This window comes from Cynoglossus semilaevis, chromosome 6 (genome assembly GCF_000523025.1).
Source record: "Cynoglossus semilaevis isolate Cse_v1.0 chromosome 6, Cse_v1.0, whole genome shotgun sequence".
Classification (NCBI taxonomy): domain Eukaryota; kingdom Metazoa; phylum Chordata; class Actinopteri; order Pleuronectiformes; family Cynoglossidae; genus Cynoglossus; species Cynoglossus semilaevis.
Window position 1 is genome coordinate 3,892,651 of NC_024312.1, and position 19,119 is coordinate 3,911,769.

Here is a 19,119-nt window from a genome sequence, read left to right on the forward strand (position 1 = left end):
GCCCGGGGTCCACTTCTGGTCCAGAAAAAAATAAAATTTGGCCTGTGACTAGATGCGTATAGTATTTTAATGTTGGCATTAGGGTCATTTTGAGCATATTTTATTATTTTATTTTTTTCATTTAACATTTATTTTTCCAGTATTTATTTATTTTTGAACCCTGATTCAACCCTGATTGGCAGATCAGACAGCTGTGGCACCACAGGGTGGCGTTTCTCTACTCACTCTGAGTGTGTGCTGAGACTCTGGCAGCCCAGTGACGTCCAGCTGTGCTACGTCATCCGCGTGTGGACTTGTCCCGTGGATGAAGAGGACCGGCGGACTGTACGGGACGTTCTGAAGTGGAACCAGCTTCAAGTCTCCATCCACCTCAAAGCCAGGATCCGACACCTGGAACGTCACACCGTCGTTCCCCGCACAGTCGTCAAACTCCACTGTGGAAGAAGAAACATAAAGGAGTGGTTGGCAGTGTTCTGACTGAATTACAGAGCTCAGACGTGTCAAGAGAGAGCGAGAAGGAGAAGAAAAACAAAAACAATACGAGCGCGCTGCAGCTGCGTTACAGAGGTGTACGCTGTAAAAAATAAAAGACCTCTTTGAAAAACAATCCACGAAAACAAGTTTTATTCTCCGACATAAACAGATGCCCCGAAGACAGACGCACTCGGAGGAAAGAGGAATACAATGTTCTGAAGAGTGCTTTCAGTGAGGGAACAACTGAAGTCGGTGTTTTTGTATATGTACCTGCTGCAATATTTATGACCTTGAGAGGAGCGCGGTGCACATTAGCATGTCAGTCTGCACGATCGTAGCCTTTAAACCCGGGCGCGTCACCTCGCAGAACTCTTCCAGGACTCTGGTGTCACGCCATGATCCCCGCGTCCTCCCCCGCTGCTCCTCTTTGACTCCACTTGTCCTGACACTGTTCATGTTGGCAGGTACAACAGGAAGTCATCAGGGGTGTGAGATTCCCACGGCAGATTTAAACCCAGGTGTTAAAAATCAGTAAGACAATATCGATAGAGTATCGCAATATTTTGGTTCACAATACCTAATTCATTACTATTCTACAGCAGACTTTTCCAAACTTTTTTTTTTCAGTCAGAAACCTTTGTGACCCAATTCAACAGACATTACTCATAAACTCAAAAAACGAAAAAAAAAAAACTCTTGCGGCCCGCCTGAGGGTCGCGACCCAGTCTTTGGGAAACAATGTACTACAGCACTGAATCTTTCAATTGAAGCAAATTGCAAACATTTAGGGCTTTGTTTAATTTTCCTGTTGCAATTAAACCCTTGACCACTCGGTGTGTAGATTGTACAGGAACTACATACATTTGCAAATTTTGAAGACTTTGAGTCAAACTGACAAACAGCGGCAGTACCAGAGATCACCCAGTACCAGAGATCACCCAGTACCAGAGATCACCCGGTACCAGAGATCGTCCAGTACCAGGAACCTGATTTCTGGGCAGTTTCTAAACGTGTCCATGTTTTATACACGGTCTATGAGCGTGGAAACGCACTCTCCCCAGACTGTATTCACAGTAAAAGTCTGAGATGAAGATAAACGAGTTCATTCTGGTGGTGTGATTTACCTTCTTCACCGTGGCTGCAGTTATTAGTGGAGAATTACGTCCGCAGACTCTCTGGTACGGACGACATCATCCGTCTCATTTTAGGTTTGTTTTCTTTTATGTAACGGAACAACGCAGCCGTAATTAAACTACTACGGAAACCGGCCAAACATTCCCTCTCCTGCTGCGGCTGCTCCACATTTAAAACACTTCAAGTGAAACTCTATATAAACTGAAACAGGAAGTTGTTGGCGACATGATACGTATCACAACACGAGGCGACGACGCGGTGTGTTCCGTCTGAACATCAGGTTACTGACACTGGAACAGAGGGATCTACATTTGGAATCACTAGAGAAGAAAGAAAAGAAAAAGAAAATGAACCAACACCAGGAATATTGGACTGGGAGTTGGTGAGAAAAAAAAACCTGATACAGTGATGTAGGATATGGATACAGTATCGTAAAAGAAAAATAACGTAATTTTCAGTGTATCTCTATTTTCTTACAGTCGTAATATGAAATATTAACTACGGCGAACAGAGGTCTTGTCCTTGTGATGTCGTTTGTTCTGCTGTTATTTTAGGCAGCGATCAGTTTCTCCTCTGCAGCGCTCTCTGGAGGCCAGACATTTAAATACTAAACGTTTTTTGACGTCACGTAGCCAGATAACTACTTACTATATTTGCTTTGTTTTGCTGAAATTATTTGCAGCATGAAATTGAGTGGCTTTACTGAGGTTATTAAAACTGTATGAGTGCATTCGACGACAACATATTTGTACAGATCTGTTCGTTCTTTGTTTTTTTTTTTGTTTTTTTTTAACCTGATGATCTCCCCTACGCTGAGCCGAGGACCATTAGAGACCACTGTGAATAAAAACAAAAGTTTCTCCAATAAAACACTCAAACTAGAAGAGCTGATAATAAAAAATAATAATCATGAGATAATGAGTTCCCTTTTAGAATCACAGTGAAAAAAAACAAGTAAATCATCAGGTATTTTTCAAACTGAGATCTTTTCTTTTAAACTTTTAAATCTTTGGACTCAAAATCGCTTTAAAAGAAAATCAGGCCAAATGTACGGATAATAAATCGGACTAATGAGGGCTTTTTACCCAGTGGTTGGTTAATTAGTTCCTCAGTTTAACTACACCAGGAATCTTGCCACACATTATAATTGGCATTGAACGTTACTAGGTCAGTTACAGTTCTGCTGGACGCTCCGTTGTTCCCGCCATTTTTCCCCAGAGAAACAACGTCTTTGTGTCGGACAAACGGCTCATCAATCTGTACGTGTCCATCTCACAACATTCCAGAATGTAACGGGAATGAGAATCCAGCGGGTAGAACTGAAAAATCAATACGCCAATATCTATCAAAGTACTCATTAAGTACTTGATCCTGGACTTTAATGAATATCACGTTTTCAGACGTTTTCAAATCTTCCCTCAGGACATCGTCGTCCCTTTTCCCACCATCGGGGGGAGGGGAGACGTAAGTGAGGGACAAACTACGGTAGTCACAATGGAAAATTGGAAAAAAAAAAAGGGAGAAAACAACCCGAGAGGCGAAGCTTACGAGGAATCTGGAGGGAGAGCTCCAGAGTCAACAGCCTTCTCTCCAGGGAAACAACACTCCATCTCAATATTCAATTCTCAATTCTGAGGCAAAGCATGAAAAATGTGTTCATTTCCTTTCCCATTACAAGCCTGGGATTTATTTCAATAATACAGGCATCCACTTTTAAGAGTCTGCAAATTGCATCGCCAAACAGTGTCAGTGGCATTTCAAAGGCGGCCCCCGAGTGTTTGATGGCATTCTAGTGTTGTCAAGTTTTTTCGGAGGGGATTTCAGGGGAGAGCGTGGTGAGCTGGCAGCTTTTGAAGTCAAAGCAACAATGACATAGCGCGAGTTTGCCCGCTTACCGCCTCTGCCTTGAAAGCGCCCGCTTTCTTTCATCAAAGTGCTGGCTCAGGGTTGAGATGGGCTTTGGAGAACACGGATTAGGGGAGACCCAAATCCCTCTCCCATGCCTCGAGAGTTGAAGAAATGTCGAAGGTGAAACTCCTTTTTTTGAAGACTAATATTCAAGATTCTTCAGAGGCAAAAACCTCCCACTGAGCCACGACGTTGAAGCCGGACACCCAATGTCATCAGATATAAACGTTTACTACATTATGGCAGAAACTGAAGAACATCGACAGTGATGGTAAGAACTATAGCTCTCTCTCTCTCTCTCTCTCTCCATGTCACACCAAACCTCTATAATTATATGCTGACCTTGAGAGTCCTGGAAAACAACAACAAATTAAATGTACAAATGTACGATGCAGTGATCCACACTGGCTTTATTACTGTATAAACGTCGTGGTTACTGCTTGTGTTTTCATTTAATTTATCCTCTAATGGATGAGTGGAAAGTTGACAACTTTGAGTGTTTGTTTATGTGTTAAATAAAAAAAATAAAAAGTAAGTTTGATTCTTTCTCTTCATCACACTTTTCTTTTATTGACTTTATGAATTCCTGTATCTGTGTCTAACACCGAGCCAAATAAATTGGATTTTTTTTTTTTTATCTTCCTTTGTGAAGAATTATAGTTTGTCTTTTTGATGTGTTTCAAGACAATTTTCTCGCTGGCATCCTGAATGTCAAGCCTGGCTGATGGTAAAGATGGGAATCAGAGGAGTCATCTTAAAGGCAGCCGTGTCACGGTGTTGAATCTGGTGTCGAACAAGTGTTAAAAAAAAAAAAAAAGGCTCAACACAGCGTCGTTCTCGTACCATCAACCAGCATTTAGAGTAAAAGGAAAAACATGCCTGGGAATCATGTGACCCACATGTGTGTGTGACCCACATGTGTGTGTGTGTGACCCACATGTGTGTGTGACCCACGCCCAAACCCACAACCATCAACATTATGGTCTACTTCCTAATCAACAGTTTCAACCTCACTGGTGAAGTTCAGAAATGTAAAATCAGCACCACGGACAGTTCAGCCTCACTGATGACTCCACTGTTTGTATCAGAGCTGCGGGCTTTAAAGTGAAGAATCAAAAGAACAAATCATTTTCAATCACATAAAAAGTGAATTTTAAAAATTTAATTTATTCAATTTAAAGTGAAGAATCAAAAGAACAAATAGATCAAAAGTCTCCAGTAAAGGATGAGGACATTTTTTTCAATCACATAAAAATAATTTAAAAAATTGAATTTATTCAACAGACGCAGCTGAGCATGAGGTGCAGCACCGAGGGCAGCCATCAGGTGGAACCTCGAGCTGGGCAGCAGCTCCACCAACATTCTGGTCCATAAACCATGCACCACAGGTTGTTCAGTGTTGCGTTCACTGTTGAATTAAGTTGGTCAACCATGTCAGCAGTGGACAGATGACTGAGGAACATCATGTTTTTTAGGTTTATTGTAATATGGAATTAGTTTTCCACAGTTAACGCGACACTTTGTTCACTCAGCAGGAGGTGGAGTTTCAAATTAAAATCAGTCTCAGTGTAAATGCTCTGCTCACTTTCTGTTCCAGTTGGATTTATTACTTATATATAATTAACTTTTCACCCTTCGATTTTTTGATATTTTGACAAATGTGACCACAGCGCCACCAAGTGTCCTGTTCCGCATGTTTCGCTATGATGACAAATGTGACCACAGCGCCACCAAGTGATATCCCATAATTTCCTTTCCGCTCATTACATACAGTATTTTTTAAAAGCCAACCTGAAGAAGCACCAGTATCTGCAAGTACACAAATCAAAGTCCTAGCATCCGTACCAGTTCAAGATGGCGTCCAGACGACCCACGTTCAAACCCACAGCTACGTCATCACCAGTCCCAGTGACCAGTCCACCCTGGGGACACCTCACCCTGCAGTACAGTGTCTTTCTTACTCCAAACCTTCCACCGCTCTGAGCCTCTCTATGATGCTGCCGTTGGAATCAGATAACGTTTTTCTTGCAGAGACCGGTTCTTTTGAGGCATATTTTCTGATTTAAATGAAAACAAAGCACAAAGATTAACCAGCAGCACCTTTAGTCCTGTTATTTAATTAAATCTTTGAATTCTTTCAAAGAAGAGAAATTCACAAGTGCTAATCTATATTAAGCTTTTTGATGATAAGGGAGCTTTTTTTTTTTACATCAGCAGAACAAAAAAAAAAAACGAGACAAGAAACTACTTTCAAGTATGAAGAGATAAGACGGAAAGAAAATAATCACTGATGTCTTTGGTTGCAATTTCTCGGGTAAATATGTGTTAAAACAGGATGATTGGTGCTTCAAAATGGGGGGCGGGGGGTCGGGGGTGCACGCTGCCCATATCTGAACATCAGTGGTTGGATATTTATAAAAACATTCCTTGAGTGCATGTGTCGGAAAACACAGTCATAAGTGCTGTGAAGGCTCCATATATACATACATATATGCATACTGTACATAAATATATGCATACAGTATATAAATATATGCATAGAGTATATACATATATATATATATAAACTCCCTTGTGACCCACCTGAGGGTCGCGACCCAGTGTTTGGGAAACAATGTTGTAATGTCCTCAAAAGTAAAAATCTATTCCAAAATATTTTCATTCAAGTCTTTTAAGTTAAAAAACTGTACATGCATAAATCATTTTAAAGGTACAGTCTGTAATTAATTCCACATGAACAGATGATATGATAGAGAACAGCACAGACTGACAGACGTGTTACAATGATTCGAAGGGAAGCTCTAAAATATCCATGGCACTCTAACGGCTTTCCGAGGCACGAGAGACTAACGCGGTGGGAAGTGTTTACCTCAGAGTTTGCGGGTGAACGTGCAGAATTATGCTAAGCTGCTACTTACAAGGGTTCATCAGTGGCTAACAGCTCTGCGGCTCGGAGCTGAAGGTTTTCTGAAGCTGAAGCTTCCGTGAGCGACCTCAGAGGTCTCATTCACGACAGACTCTCACCATGTCTGAACCGTGAACACGAAAGGCGTTTGTCATTTCATTAGGTGACTACGTGGCGTGGCCTGTTCTCACCGATCTGTGATCTGTTGGTTTTTGTTTTTCTCATGGTCACAGGATGCTTCACTCTCTGCTCCGTTTCCTCGCGGCTCTTGTTTTTGTCAGTCTGCTGCTGTAACTCAGGTAAAGGTGAGAAATGAGGGAGAAATTATAGTGAAATAATAAGCGACCGCTGAGTGCAGCCTGACTGGACACTCAGGGCTTCTCTATCCTTGTTATCAGCCAGAGTTACGACCCAAAACCAACACAACACTGTGATGAAACACACACACACACACACACACACACACACCACAAATAAGACCAAATAACGAACCTGAACCATAACAGCTGATTCACAGCATAACATTAGGGTCCTCAATCACAGACCACATCACAGACCTAACTGATGCTAAGCTAACACCATGATAACTGTCATGTACTGAGGAGTCGGTCGGTCTGTCTTCAAACCCCACACATGCACAGGTTCATCCTATATTTACCACATAAACAAAACGAGGTGTCAGCTATGCTAGCAGTCCTCCGAGGCCGCTCTATGGCTAAGCCTGGGCCTTTAATGCTAACATCAGCACCATGATTTGATTAAAAATCAAATTGCGAGTATGGTGATGCTCATGAATTATAGCTGAGTGCTACAGGATTCCAGGGAACATCATTAGTTCTGGAGGCTCTTGATACAATCACTGGCTGGAGGAAACGCTGTAGTAGCACCGTGGGAGTCGTTCATCTGAAACCTGAACCTCGGGGCTCAGAGTCCACATGAGGAGATGTTCTCGTTTTGCTGTTGACACCGGAGATGTAAAGCTGACCTCCTCTGATGTAACGCCGATGGTTTTCCCTGATTGAAAGCGTGCCGACTCGTGGACCCCCGGTGTGGTTCTGCAGCTGTTCTAAGGCTGAGCAAGATGTCGGTGGAATCAGGGGAGAAACTGATCAAAACCACTCTTGGAGATATTACGACTTTTTCACTTTTTTTTTTACTTTTTCCATTTTAATAATTTCATCATCGCTCGCAAATTAAACCAGGAATGAAACGCAGTAACAATCTACCTGCTGCTAACTGTTCCAGGAATCAGAACAGAAAAAACAAAGTTAGATTCAAAAATGTTGATTTATCTCAGTTAATCATGAAAAAAATTGTGATTAATTATGATGAAAAATTGTAATTGTTTGACAGCCCTATAAAAATGAATATTTAGTTGTCCGACTGGCAAGTCATGACATCAAATATAAATATGTGAACGACTCCCTGACAGAGTCCATTTTTATCCTGGTAATAGATTCCCTTCAAAAAAGGCAAGCATAGACAAAAACAAACAAAACAAATCCATAATTGTGTCCACCGTGGGGCTTCACTCACAGCAATAACTCACTATCCATACGTCCAAGTGTCGAAGGGTAACAGAGAATCACTCAGTCCGTCTGTTTGACTCTGGCTTTTTCTGCACTTTTATTCAATTCCATTCTTTTTTCCAGCCTTGACATGAGGCAAATAAGAAGGAACCTTGGGCTGATTAGATTTTAACAAGCTTTTCTGAGAACCCTTTCTACGCAATTATTGCGATGTGTATTTCCCGACAGGCTGTGGCACTTTTGTTTGTAATCCATGTTCATCTGGATTCAAACAGAGTCTCAGAGAGAGAGAGAGAGAGACTCTCTGATGTGTCGCTCACTCGCAGCCACGCGCTTCAACAAAAGAACGAATGCGACAACAACAGACCATCATCTGCATAGACAACAATTATCAGGAATGACAGCACTTTAAAAAAATAAATAAATCTGTGTATTATTCCTTTAATGTGTATTTTTCTAGCAGGTCTGTACTCCTGACATTTCATCATTAGACCAGTCGGCGTGTTTATAAAATATTCAAGGTCTAACCTGCCTCCGTAACACCATCATCAACCGTAAACATTCTGCTGTATCCGTGTGAGATGGAATCGTTTAGGCCCGAAGGCATGGTCTTTGAAGTGTGTTTGTTTCAAGGTTATACCTGCGTTAAGCGTGAATTAATTTAGCCATCATCACATCCTCCTCCTCCTCCTCCTCTCACTTCCCACGTTTTTTATGTAAGAACACAAATGAAAAGACCTCGGCGTATCATTATGTTTGAGACGTCCTGAAACACAGCAGCGAGGTGAAGCCCTGCCTTAGTCAGTACGAGGGGAAAGTGTTTCCTTCAGAAAAACCTTGGAGTAAAGTAGGATTTGAACTGGATTTGTATGAAATTTTAATTTGACTTTAATTGTTCTGCTCCAAAGAAAAGAGTTGTGTTCATTAATCTCTTAATGTTTGCAGGTGTTTTGTCGATCAATCTAAGGAGTCGATGGGTGGATCATCTGCTTCTTGGTTCCTACACCAACCATCTCCATCTCCTGGTTCTGCTCATGGTTTCTTCTCCAGCCAAGAAGCTTCATTGTTATCATTCCTTGTTGGATATTTTCACGGTCGACCTACAACTCTGGTTTCAAACCGTCTCAGAGACCATCGATCTCTCTACAGGACACACTGACCGAACCGCTGGTCACTCACGTAAAATCCTGACAGCATCCCTCGATCCAGTTGTTTTTTTCAGTCAGGGCAGACGTCCAGAAAAGTCACCGGATAAAAATGTGGAAATGGAGGAAAAGGCACGGTTTATCACACCACCGATCTAATCTGCACCAAAATCACCACTTTGATCTCCATGCCAAGGTACGTTATCAAGGTCAAAGTTCGTTCCAGGTCCTTTGGAACATATGATTACAACTGATGGACCATCTGCTGGAGCTGGAGCGGAGGCTGCCGCTCCGAGTCACGGAAGGAATTGTCATTTAGGTCTGCAGTGGAGCTCCACATTTGGACTGGGTCTTTTACCCCCCCCACCCGACCGTTACCATCTGTTTACCACCAGCTCTGTATCATGTACATCAAAGAAACGTCAGGGGTCCAATCCCAGGCTCAGTCATGAATGATGCAGGTTATTACGGTCAGTTTCCAGTGGCTAAACCTGGATGATATCAACACATTAGTGTTAAGGGGGTTGGGGGGGTGGGGGGGGGTCCTGCTGCAGGTGCTACAGGGCCACCTGGTGGCCATTTTGGCCAGTTTCTGCGCTCTTTCCTCAGGTGTGCCGTGGTTCAAACTCAGAGCCATGTTAGTAACACCATGCAGTAGACGATGGTTCAACTTCAGTAAGATGACTTGAAAAACAAAAACAAATCTATAGTTGACAGATGAAAAAGACCAGTTTATTCAATTCTAGAGACAATCTAGAGCTGAGCTTCGACAAATGTATCTGACTTTGACTTCATGGTCACATTATTGGATGTCAGCAGTTTCCAAAAGAGGTTCATCATTGACAACTGAGGCAAGTGTAAACTTGTTGTTGTCATTTCTTCACTTTAACACCACAGATAAGGGAACTTTTCTTTTAAACTCTTTAACTTGTATTTCTGTGTTTTTGAATTAATCCTGTTCTGATCTGAAATTTAATCACTGCTTGTTCCAAATCTCCCCCAAAAAAAAAAAAAATTTAAAATGGGATGCCAGATGGTGGCGAGGATAAAACATGTGATCGTGTGTATCTGAGTTTATAACGTGCCAAAAAAATACAAATGATCTGAGAGGCAAAAAATAAAGTCACAGCAAAAATCTATAAGCAAATGTTATTTCACACAGGAGGCCTCATTTATCATCCCACCGGCCGTCCGGGATGGCCTCTCTGGGGTTTGGTCAGATCGATAATCTCTCAGTACGCCAGCAACACCCAGGCTGAGGTCTGGAGACGTTGCCAAGTCAGTCAGCGATTTCCCTGAAGAGCCACAGAGTGTGGGCTGCGATCCAAGGACGGGAAAGGAACCCAACTTTTGACACAAAGTAATTCTGCCATGACTGTGACAGCCATCGCATCATTATCTTCTAAGTGAGTGCACACTTCGCTCACGACAAATGTTCTGTACATTTCATGTTCTTTCTTGGTAAAAGTCATGGATGTGGGCGTCTGAAGACGGAATTCAACGGGGGACGACTGTGGGGACGTCGGACCTGCACGTTTGTTCACCAGAGAACTTCAAGTTCAAAAGACAACTGGAAAATCACTGACAGTAACTGAAGTAGTACTCATTCATGGAGCCTTTAATCAAATGTAATCAAATCAAATCCTGTCCACTGGGTTGGTGACCTGTCGAAATCGTGTTTCTCGCTTAAACACCATCTCCACTCCCAGCATGCATCTGTGTAGGCTTCAACTTCAGGGTAGCGGCCTAGCTTGTGTCAGAGCGGACAGTCAGTCGGTCTACAGCTGACAGCAATGACTGACACAACAGTCAAATGGACTGTCCAGGACCGTTGACTGATGAACGTCAATGAGGACAAAGATTTCACTGGAATCGTGAAAGACGAGCGAACGTCCAGATGAACAGTTACAGGAACCTGGAACAGTAACCTGGTGAAAGACGAGCGAACGTCCAGATGAACTGTTACAACTAAACTCTACGGAGCTACATTTTTACTAATTTAAACTAAAACTATTAACCATTTGGATTAATGAAGATGTTTGATAATCCCAGAGATTTACAGGGGTTATTTTTGAAATATACGACTATTTTTATCTTGTTTATTCCTAATTAACTATGAGCCACCTTGACCAATTCAAACTGTATGAAAACAACCACACATCCAAAGGAACTTTCTGGATCAGTGATTGAACCAGCAACCCTGTTTCCTTCACTACGTCTCATATGCTTCTCAAACACAAAAACAAAACGAACCAGCAACCCTGTTTCCTTCACTACATCTCATATGCTTCTCAAACTCAAAAACAAAACACGTCAGCCTCTCTTTCTCTCTCTCGCCCCGTTCTAATATTCACACCTGTTGCCAAAATCTGATGAAGACACACAGCTGTTACTAATCTGCTCGTGTTTCCACACCTCTGTGGTCGACACGCTGCACCAGCTGTCGGCCGCTGATCTGCTGAATCCACCGGAAGTCTGCGTGTCTCCGACCGAACTCCTGCAGCTAATTCCTGCAGATTGAGCGACGCCCAGACCTGAACGTGGTAGGTGGCTGTAACAGATGTTGTCTTGAATGACTGTGTGTAACAATAAATTAAAGTGAGTGATGTTTGACGGACGCCTTCAGCAGCTGCCGCCGACGACCGCGTTTATAGACTGGAAACGAGTGGAACCCAGATACAAACGTGTGTCGGAGTTTCAGACTGAAATAAATACTGGCGACAAATCATAAGATGAGGATTGGACCCAGAGGTTGGACCACAGTGGTCAACTAAATCTTTGAAAATCATCCAACTTTACAAACCCCAGGGTTCACCTGCTGGGCAAGATTGAATCCCGTTTGGGGCGGTCGGCGCCTTCCAGTGGACATTTGTAATATGCTAAGAAAATGTTTCTCTTTTAATATTCGAATAATATTTTTTTCAATATAAAGTCCAACTTGTTAACACAAGGAAACACAAGGACATCTTTGGTCAAAAAGCTTTTTGCCATCACAGAAGTGGTAAATTCTGATGTTGCGAATTCTTCTTTTCATTTCTTCTTTTGCGACTTGCTGTGAAATACAATTTCAGGCAAAAAATTGGACCCGAAATCAAATAATTACAATCAGTGGTGAGTGCTCTTCCCTGACAGTGAGATGGTCGTCGGTTTCATACCCTGGTGGTGATTAATGGTCTTTTGATTTCCCACTACTGTTCCCCTGGTTCTGACACAAAGACATTGAGAATTTCGTCAACTGTTTACGTTGATCAATGACGTGGATGTGGCTCGAAATGTTGCGATGAAATCCCTGCTTCATCGAAAAAAGGCAGAAATCTGTCTGGGAGACGTTAGTAGTGGAGTAAAATGATTTGCTCGAGGCTTTTTAAACACTGAATAGCCGAGGGCGTTAGGTTGCCCGGTGCACTCTACGACGGAGGGGAAAAAACTAGCTACTCAGTTCAGTTCAGTTCAGACTGATTCATGTGGAGTGTATTTTAAACAGATTGTTTTGAGCAACATCTCGACAGGATGTTCCCAGACGGTTCAAACCGCTCAGACCACAGTCTGTGATGGTTTCAGGCCAGTGAGTCAGTCCCCCAAAAACAAGACGCCTTCAAAGTCTGGTTGAGAATACTTTATATCTGCTCCAAAAACCTGCCCGTCCAATCCCTGTCTCAGAAGATGAAATTACCAACATCACATGACCGACTGAACATCTCCACCATCAACGCCCTGCGCTGAATTTAAAACGCAGAGATTTATTTTATATGTCTTTCCAGGAACGCCGTGAGTGACGCCCGCTGGCAGCTGCAGCACGACCAGCATCAGAAATGGAGGTTAGGCAGAATTAACATGAGCACAGGAAGGAAGGGAGGAAGGAAGGAAGGAGGGAGGGAAGGAGGCGATCTGTGATGGTGTGGAAGTGGAGCAGAGAGGGAGGGAGGGGGGGAGAGGGGGGGAAGGTTGGTTTTTCCACCAGTTGCAGACACAGATCACAGGTGAGACGTTCTTTTCCAGGCTCCCTGACTCCGGCTCATACGCCAGAGGAGCACTTAACCAAAGGTAAAAAAGGTGGCGATTTCATCGAGGATGAAAGACGATATTCTGGACAGAATGCAATTGAATTGTTCCCTTGAAAGCCATAAAGATACTTCATACTTTTAGTATGTGCTGAAAGCCCGGTGGTTAAATGTGATCTGACGCGGCTCTTCGTGTGAAGTGGTAAATGGACCTCATTGATGAGGTGGATTTAATGGACTTTCAATAAAGTACAAATCACATTTACACACCAGAGCGCCGAGGATTCAAACCATCAACCTCCTGGTTAGTGGACTAAACATGGCATCATACTGACTGCATCGACTGCATGAGAACAGTCGCCAAATAACAAACTTCGGTTTGACAGTTACACGGTGAATATATGCTGTTAAAGTTCTGCTCGTACTTTTCTTCTTCTTCAGATTAATTGCATTTAATAATTTTAATAAATGTACCGTCCAAACTGACACCAACTTCAAATACATGAGTGTGTGTCGGAGATTTACGGCCGCCCACGTACGGTGTCATTCCAGTAGAAACATCTCCTGACATTTACTTTTGTCAGTGATCGTCTGCTCTCTGTCGTAAAACAATTAGACGCAGCCGCAAACGCTGACCTTTTCACGGTACAAAATTTGAAAACATCATAGTTTTTCTGCATTTATGTTACGTATATTTAAATATATGTATTCATTATGATTCTTCCTCAATTAAAACTATAAAAAAATGGAGGAAATAAAATGAGGATTTCAGTCAACTTTGACAGAGATCCTCTAAAATAAGACGATAAATACTGATGTTTTTTATCTTTTTTTTACTCCCACACGTTGACACGTCGTTGACACGTTGTTGACACGTCGTTGACACATCGTTGACACGTCGTTGACACGTCACACCTGTTCAATCGTAATTACAACTGGCCTTATCAGTAATTACACTGATTGCCTTAAACACACTTCAATTCAAGGCCAAATAAAACAATTACACACTCGTAAAGACGCCGCGGCTCCTGATGACCATTTTCAGATAATCGTTAATGAAAACGCCATTACTGTGGCAGAGTGGCGCCACCTGCAGTTGTTTAGGATTAACCAAGCCATGTACTTGTGGCCGTAAATAGAACATGATGGACCATAATGAATAAACACTGTCATTAAAGTCATTAAAGAGAGAAAAAAAAAACGTATTTAAACATTTTAGCCTTTATGACTTTTACACGTCATGGGCCCTGAACGCACCATCAGAACATTAACACAAAGTATCCCTGCTGCTGAATACAACACAGAAGTTCTCACCGCACCAGTGAGAAACACTTGACGACCAGTGGACTGCAGTGACATAATCAGCCACTCGGTGGCATTATAAAACGGAGGGTGTTAGCTGATTCACACGATGACGCAGGTAAAGGTCTGACTGGAGGAGCGGAGCGGAGCAACAAAACAATTTTGTACCTGATAGGAGTAGAAGGAGCGAAGCTGAAAAAAAAAAAACTTCAGTGACCTTCTGAGCTACAAAGTTAATACAAAAAATAATTGTTTTTACAGAGAAACAATTACAGAGCAGCAGTGTTAGCTCTGTTAGCTCTGATTGGCTACAGTCTTTACATCATCTCCTCTGGATTGTATAAAAATACATTTAACCTGTAACTGTAGCAACTGGCTTCGTTTTCAGGAAATACCGACTCCTCATTCACTCGATTCTTAATTATGCATTTTTAAAGTGTTTGGGGGTGGTTTTGATGAGGTGACCTTTGACCCTTCAATTAGATTGGTGCTTTTTCTTCTCTTTTATTGATCTCGTGCAACTTTTAGACCAAGTAAAAACTTGAAATAAGAAGATGAAAAAAGAGCACCAGCAGGAAGCGCCTACTTTATTATTATTATTATTATTTAAAGAATAATAGTTTGCTTCATACAATTGCAGGATATTTTCACTCAACTCTGGCAAACCATCAGAATTTCACCATCAAAAGTTCCTAATCGTAAAAAAAACGAATTTTCACGAAGAAACAATGACAGATAAAATTAGGTTCAAGAGTGATGAGGAATTGAAGGAGCAGCTCAACAGAAACATTTGTTGACTGGGAGTCGAACTCCAGCTTCAAACGTCAAACTGTACAGGCCTGTACACCAGAGTCACCGAAAACTACTGTGGTGAGCAACATCAGAGGCTTCAGAGGAGACAGAGATTCTGTGAAATTACAGTAGGAGGAAAAAAGAAAATCCTTGATTCTCCTGCCAGCCTGGAAGCTCCTTAAATCTAAAGTATAAGTAAAAAGTACATATATATGTGTGTGTGTGTGTGTGTGTGTGTGTGTGTGTGTGTGTGTGGTACTATAGGAACATAAGATAAGGTTAATCACGTTGAGGTTGTAATCATGTTTGGTGGATTTGACTGTGAAGAATCTCCAGAGAACAGCAGCTCTGCAGGATGAAGATAACTTTACCTCCTGTCACCGCTGCTGCCCTCTAGCTGCAGCAGTGACACCAGCGTGCCATGAAACAACATCTCCACCTAAAGTTTGGATAAATTAACAGACTGTAATGTCTTTTTATGACTGAGGAAACCTTTGTCCTTTGTCTGTAAACATTGATGAAGACGTCCGGCCTCAGCAGCGACAGCGACGGCGCTGCAGTATTACTAACATTATGAAGTACCATTATTCTGACAACCTGCCAAGTGGGCGGCAGCGAGCATCAACTTTACAGCCGGCTCTGAACGGACACAGGCGGGAAACGAACAGCTTGCAGAAATGAGGCGAGCTGCAGCGCTACCTGGAAAATCGATACGTTTCACCGGCCGTATTTCGCTGCATCCAGGAAAGAAAAAAAAAAAAAGAATCCCAGTTCAGTGAAAAAACTATTAAAGTAACTTTTCCGGACTGGGGGGGGGGGGAGGGGCTTAATCATCCCTCACTCAACACCTGTCCTGGTTCAACCCTGTAGGTGTGGTCGTCACCGAGGAGACAGCGATGAAAAATGACATTTGTTGGAGAGTCCACTTCAATTCTGGTTTTTTTTTCGTTTGTTTTGATTTTCTTCTACGTTTAAATCATCATGCAACAGAAATTACATTTCTCACCACCAGGTCAAACATCTATCTCCCTGAATAAATCTGATTCCATAGGTGAAGAAAGGATTCAAGGTTTTCTTCCAGTGTAAAAACTCTTTTCAAAATTGTTTTTTCAAACCGAGCTGTCGGCAGTGAGAGGTTCACCGAGGGGGAAACTCAGCCTGAGATTAAAAGTGTAAAGATTTGAATATAAGTCTTTCATTATGGCTGCATTAACATCTTCAGAAAGACTCGTTCCAGAGCGAGGACTTTTTAACAGCTTTAACAGTAAAAGTTACAGCATTTTAAAACGTTGAGTTTGTGTCTGATCCACTGGGTCTGGTGTTCTGAAATACGACCCCCAGAGTGGCAAAGCTGCACTTGGCTTCATTTATTATTGTATGTTATGTTGAACAACTTTACAGCAGCTTATTACCAGACTCTGGTGAACACGCTGCAGCAAAAAAAAAAAAAAAAAAAAAAAATCTGAATGTAATTTTACGATTTTTATTTTGCAGCGGTGGTGATTTAAAGGCCAATAACACATCTGAACAGTTGTGGAACAAATAAAAAAATGTGGTTTTATGTCTTTGTATTATGGCTTTGTTTCCACAACGGCCTTTTTATCTCCTCATTTAGCGTACACTTTCCTCAAACGCTGCTGCTTTCTCTCCTTGTTGAGTCAGGAAAGATGTGCCAATTTCAGAGATTGGCACTCAGTGCGGTGGCACGAGGCTTTAATTGGAGTTGTAAACATCCAATCCACTAAAATCAAACCTTGGCAGAAAAGTGTTCCGCTGGAAGAGCGCAGAGGAATGTTTTTCAAGAGGCTCTTTTGGTGAGAACTTCCACACAAGGAGGGATGTCGTCATTGTTTTTGCAGGAGGGAAGTGGGTAAAGTCAGTCGTTAAGGGGCGGAGTGACGCAGAATTTTCATTGGCTGGACATTTGTTCTAGCCCTAAAACCAAGTAGAGTTAGAAGAAGAACAGAGTGGTTTGGACTGATGTCTGTCCACAACCTGGTCTAGATACTCTGGTCTAACTGGAACCCAGTCTGGAATCATCTGGGAGCAGATGGGAGTCGTATCACAGCTCCACCACTGGGAGAACACGCAAAGGCCAAACAGAAAGACCAGGGGATCAAACTATGAACCCCCAGCTGTAAGGCAAGGGCACTCGCCGCATTTCCACAGACCGGCCCAAGGTGGAATTTTTCTACTAAGAATTAACGATTAACCTGACAAGTTCTGCAAAGATAATATAATTTAATATTAATAATATAATAATGTTTTGTGAAATACTCGCATTAACATAGAGGACCTCTGTAGCCTAGAACTTTTTGGGGTTTTTTTTGGTTGAAACAGTTCCATTTTCAAGAAGAACAACTGAACTAAAGGAACAACAGAGCAGACCGACTGTCAAAGGACATAAAAAGAGGTGCAGACTGAACAGACCTGTTATTTGACAGACAGACAGTTTGAAGAGAGTCTTGAGTTCAGTTGATGGAGGAACAAAAGAGGAGCTTGTCCTCCATCAGCATTCATAACTGGCTTTTTTTCTCTCTCTTTTTCATTTGCTTCTATTTGTACATGCATCAATTTTTCATGCATGCGACGACCAGATGAGCAGGAGACGGAGAGGGGATAGAGTGTAGACAGAAGCTCTCTCTCTCTCTCTCACTCTGTCTCTCTCTCTCTCTCTCTCTCCCGTTAAACCATGTCATCGTTTGTATTTTGCCAAAACCAGAAAATCAAAAAGGAAATTATGATGAGCTGACAGCAAAGTCTGAACACTGTCAAAACGTCTGCGTCTCCGACACAGATCATGAGCTCGACACCACCCACAGCAGCAGCAGCAGCAGCAGCAGCAGCAGCAGCCAGGGCTGTTAGCCTATCACACACGACCAAACCCGGTGGCTCCCGGACACAGCTCTGGAGCCAAAAAATGAGAAACGACCGCCGTTTCTGCAGCGATACGGTCAGGGAAGGTATCGATTGCGAAGCAGCCTGTGATATTTTGGCACCGAGTTTTAGAGCCTAACCCTATGATGTAGTTACACCCCGAAGAGCACGGCTGCCAGCAGTGAGACGGACTGACAAGGAATCAATATTTGCACCCAGCATGTGTATGTGTTTGTTTCTCAGATGTGAGCCATTAGCTCAGACGGATGTCCTTGAACCCCGGCCGTGCCAACAGGTATCTCTCGCTCACAGACAGTCCCTCTGCTGGTAATTACACACACGCAGGTCTACAGCAGGTGGCGCAGGGCGGTGAAATATTTACATAAATCTGCATGTGTCACCAGGCCTGGCTGCAGACGGCGGAAATGTGGTGCAGACGTCGGTTTGTTCAGATTTAACAAAACGCATGACGGGAAGAGGTGTAGGAAAATATCACTCCACTGAGATATCACAATATTTAGTTTCATGATACTGTATCATGCAAATATTTATGGTGTTGGTTCATTTTTGTGTCAAATTAAATCCTCCGACCACCAGTTGATTGTACAGTGACTCCATATATTTGCAAGTATTTAAGAATTTTGAGTCAAACGTTCCTATTTTTTTTCATATTTTTATCCAAAAAAGCTTGCAAATAATTATTTATTCTCCAGTGATTCCAATGTTAGCAACGTAACAGCTTTGTGTGTTTACTAAGCTGACAGTTTTCCTATGAATAAATCATTACAAATATATCAATATATCATCATGCCTGTAGTATTTCAGTTCCAGTGATTCCATCATACCCTCACTCTGGCACCGCACCTACGTATCGTATCAGCAGATTCTTGCCAATCCACACGCCTGATGACGGGATGGTGCGACAGCCTCGACGTTTTCTAGTAAATATTTTATTTATACATTTCTCCAACTTAAATGTCCACATCCTCAGGGTATCCAGACTGGCAGGTCTTGGAGGAACCGGCTTTTGTCAGTTGCTTATGAGCACTGAG

At 42.4% G+C, this 19,119-nt stretch overlaps 1 protein-coding gene across 1 annotated transcript in view; it reads right to left on the minus strand.

Annotated features, from left to right (window-relative positions):
- Positions 1-19,119, minus strand: part of cdh13 (cadherin 13, H-cadherin (heart)) — a 222,021-nt gene that overhangs the window by 136,054 nt on the left and 66,848 nt on the right. The window contains exon 4 of the mRNA XM_025056314.1: positions 226-434. Coding sequence (XP_024912082.1) covers positions 226-434 — 209 coding nt within the window. The remainder of the gene's footprint in view (positions 1-225; positions 435-19,119) is intronic.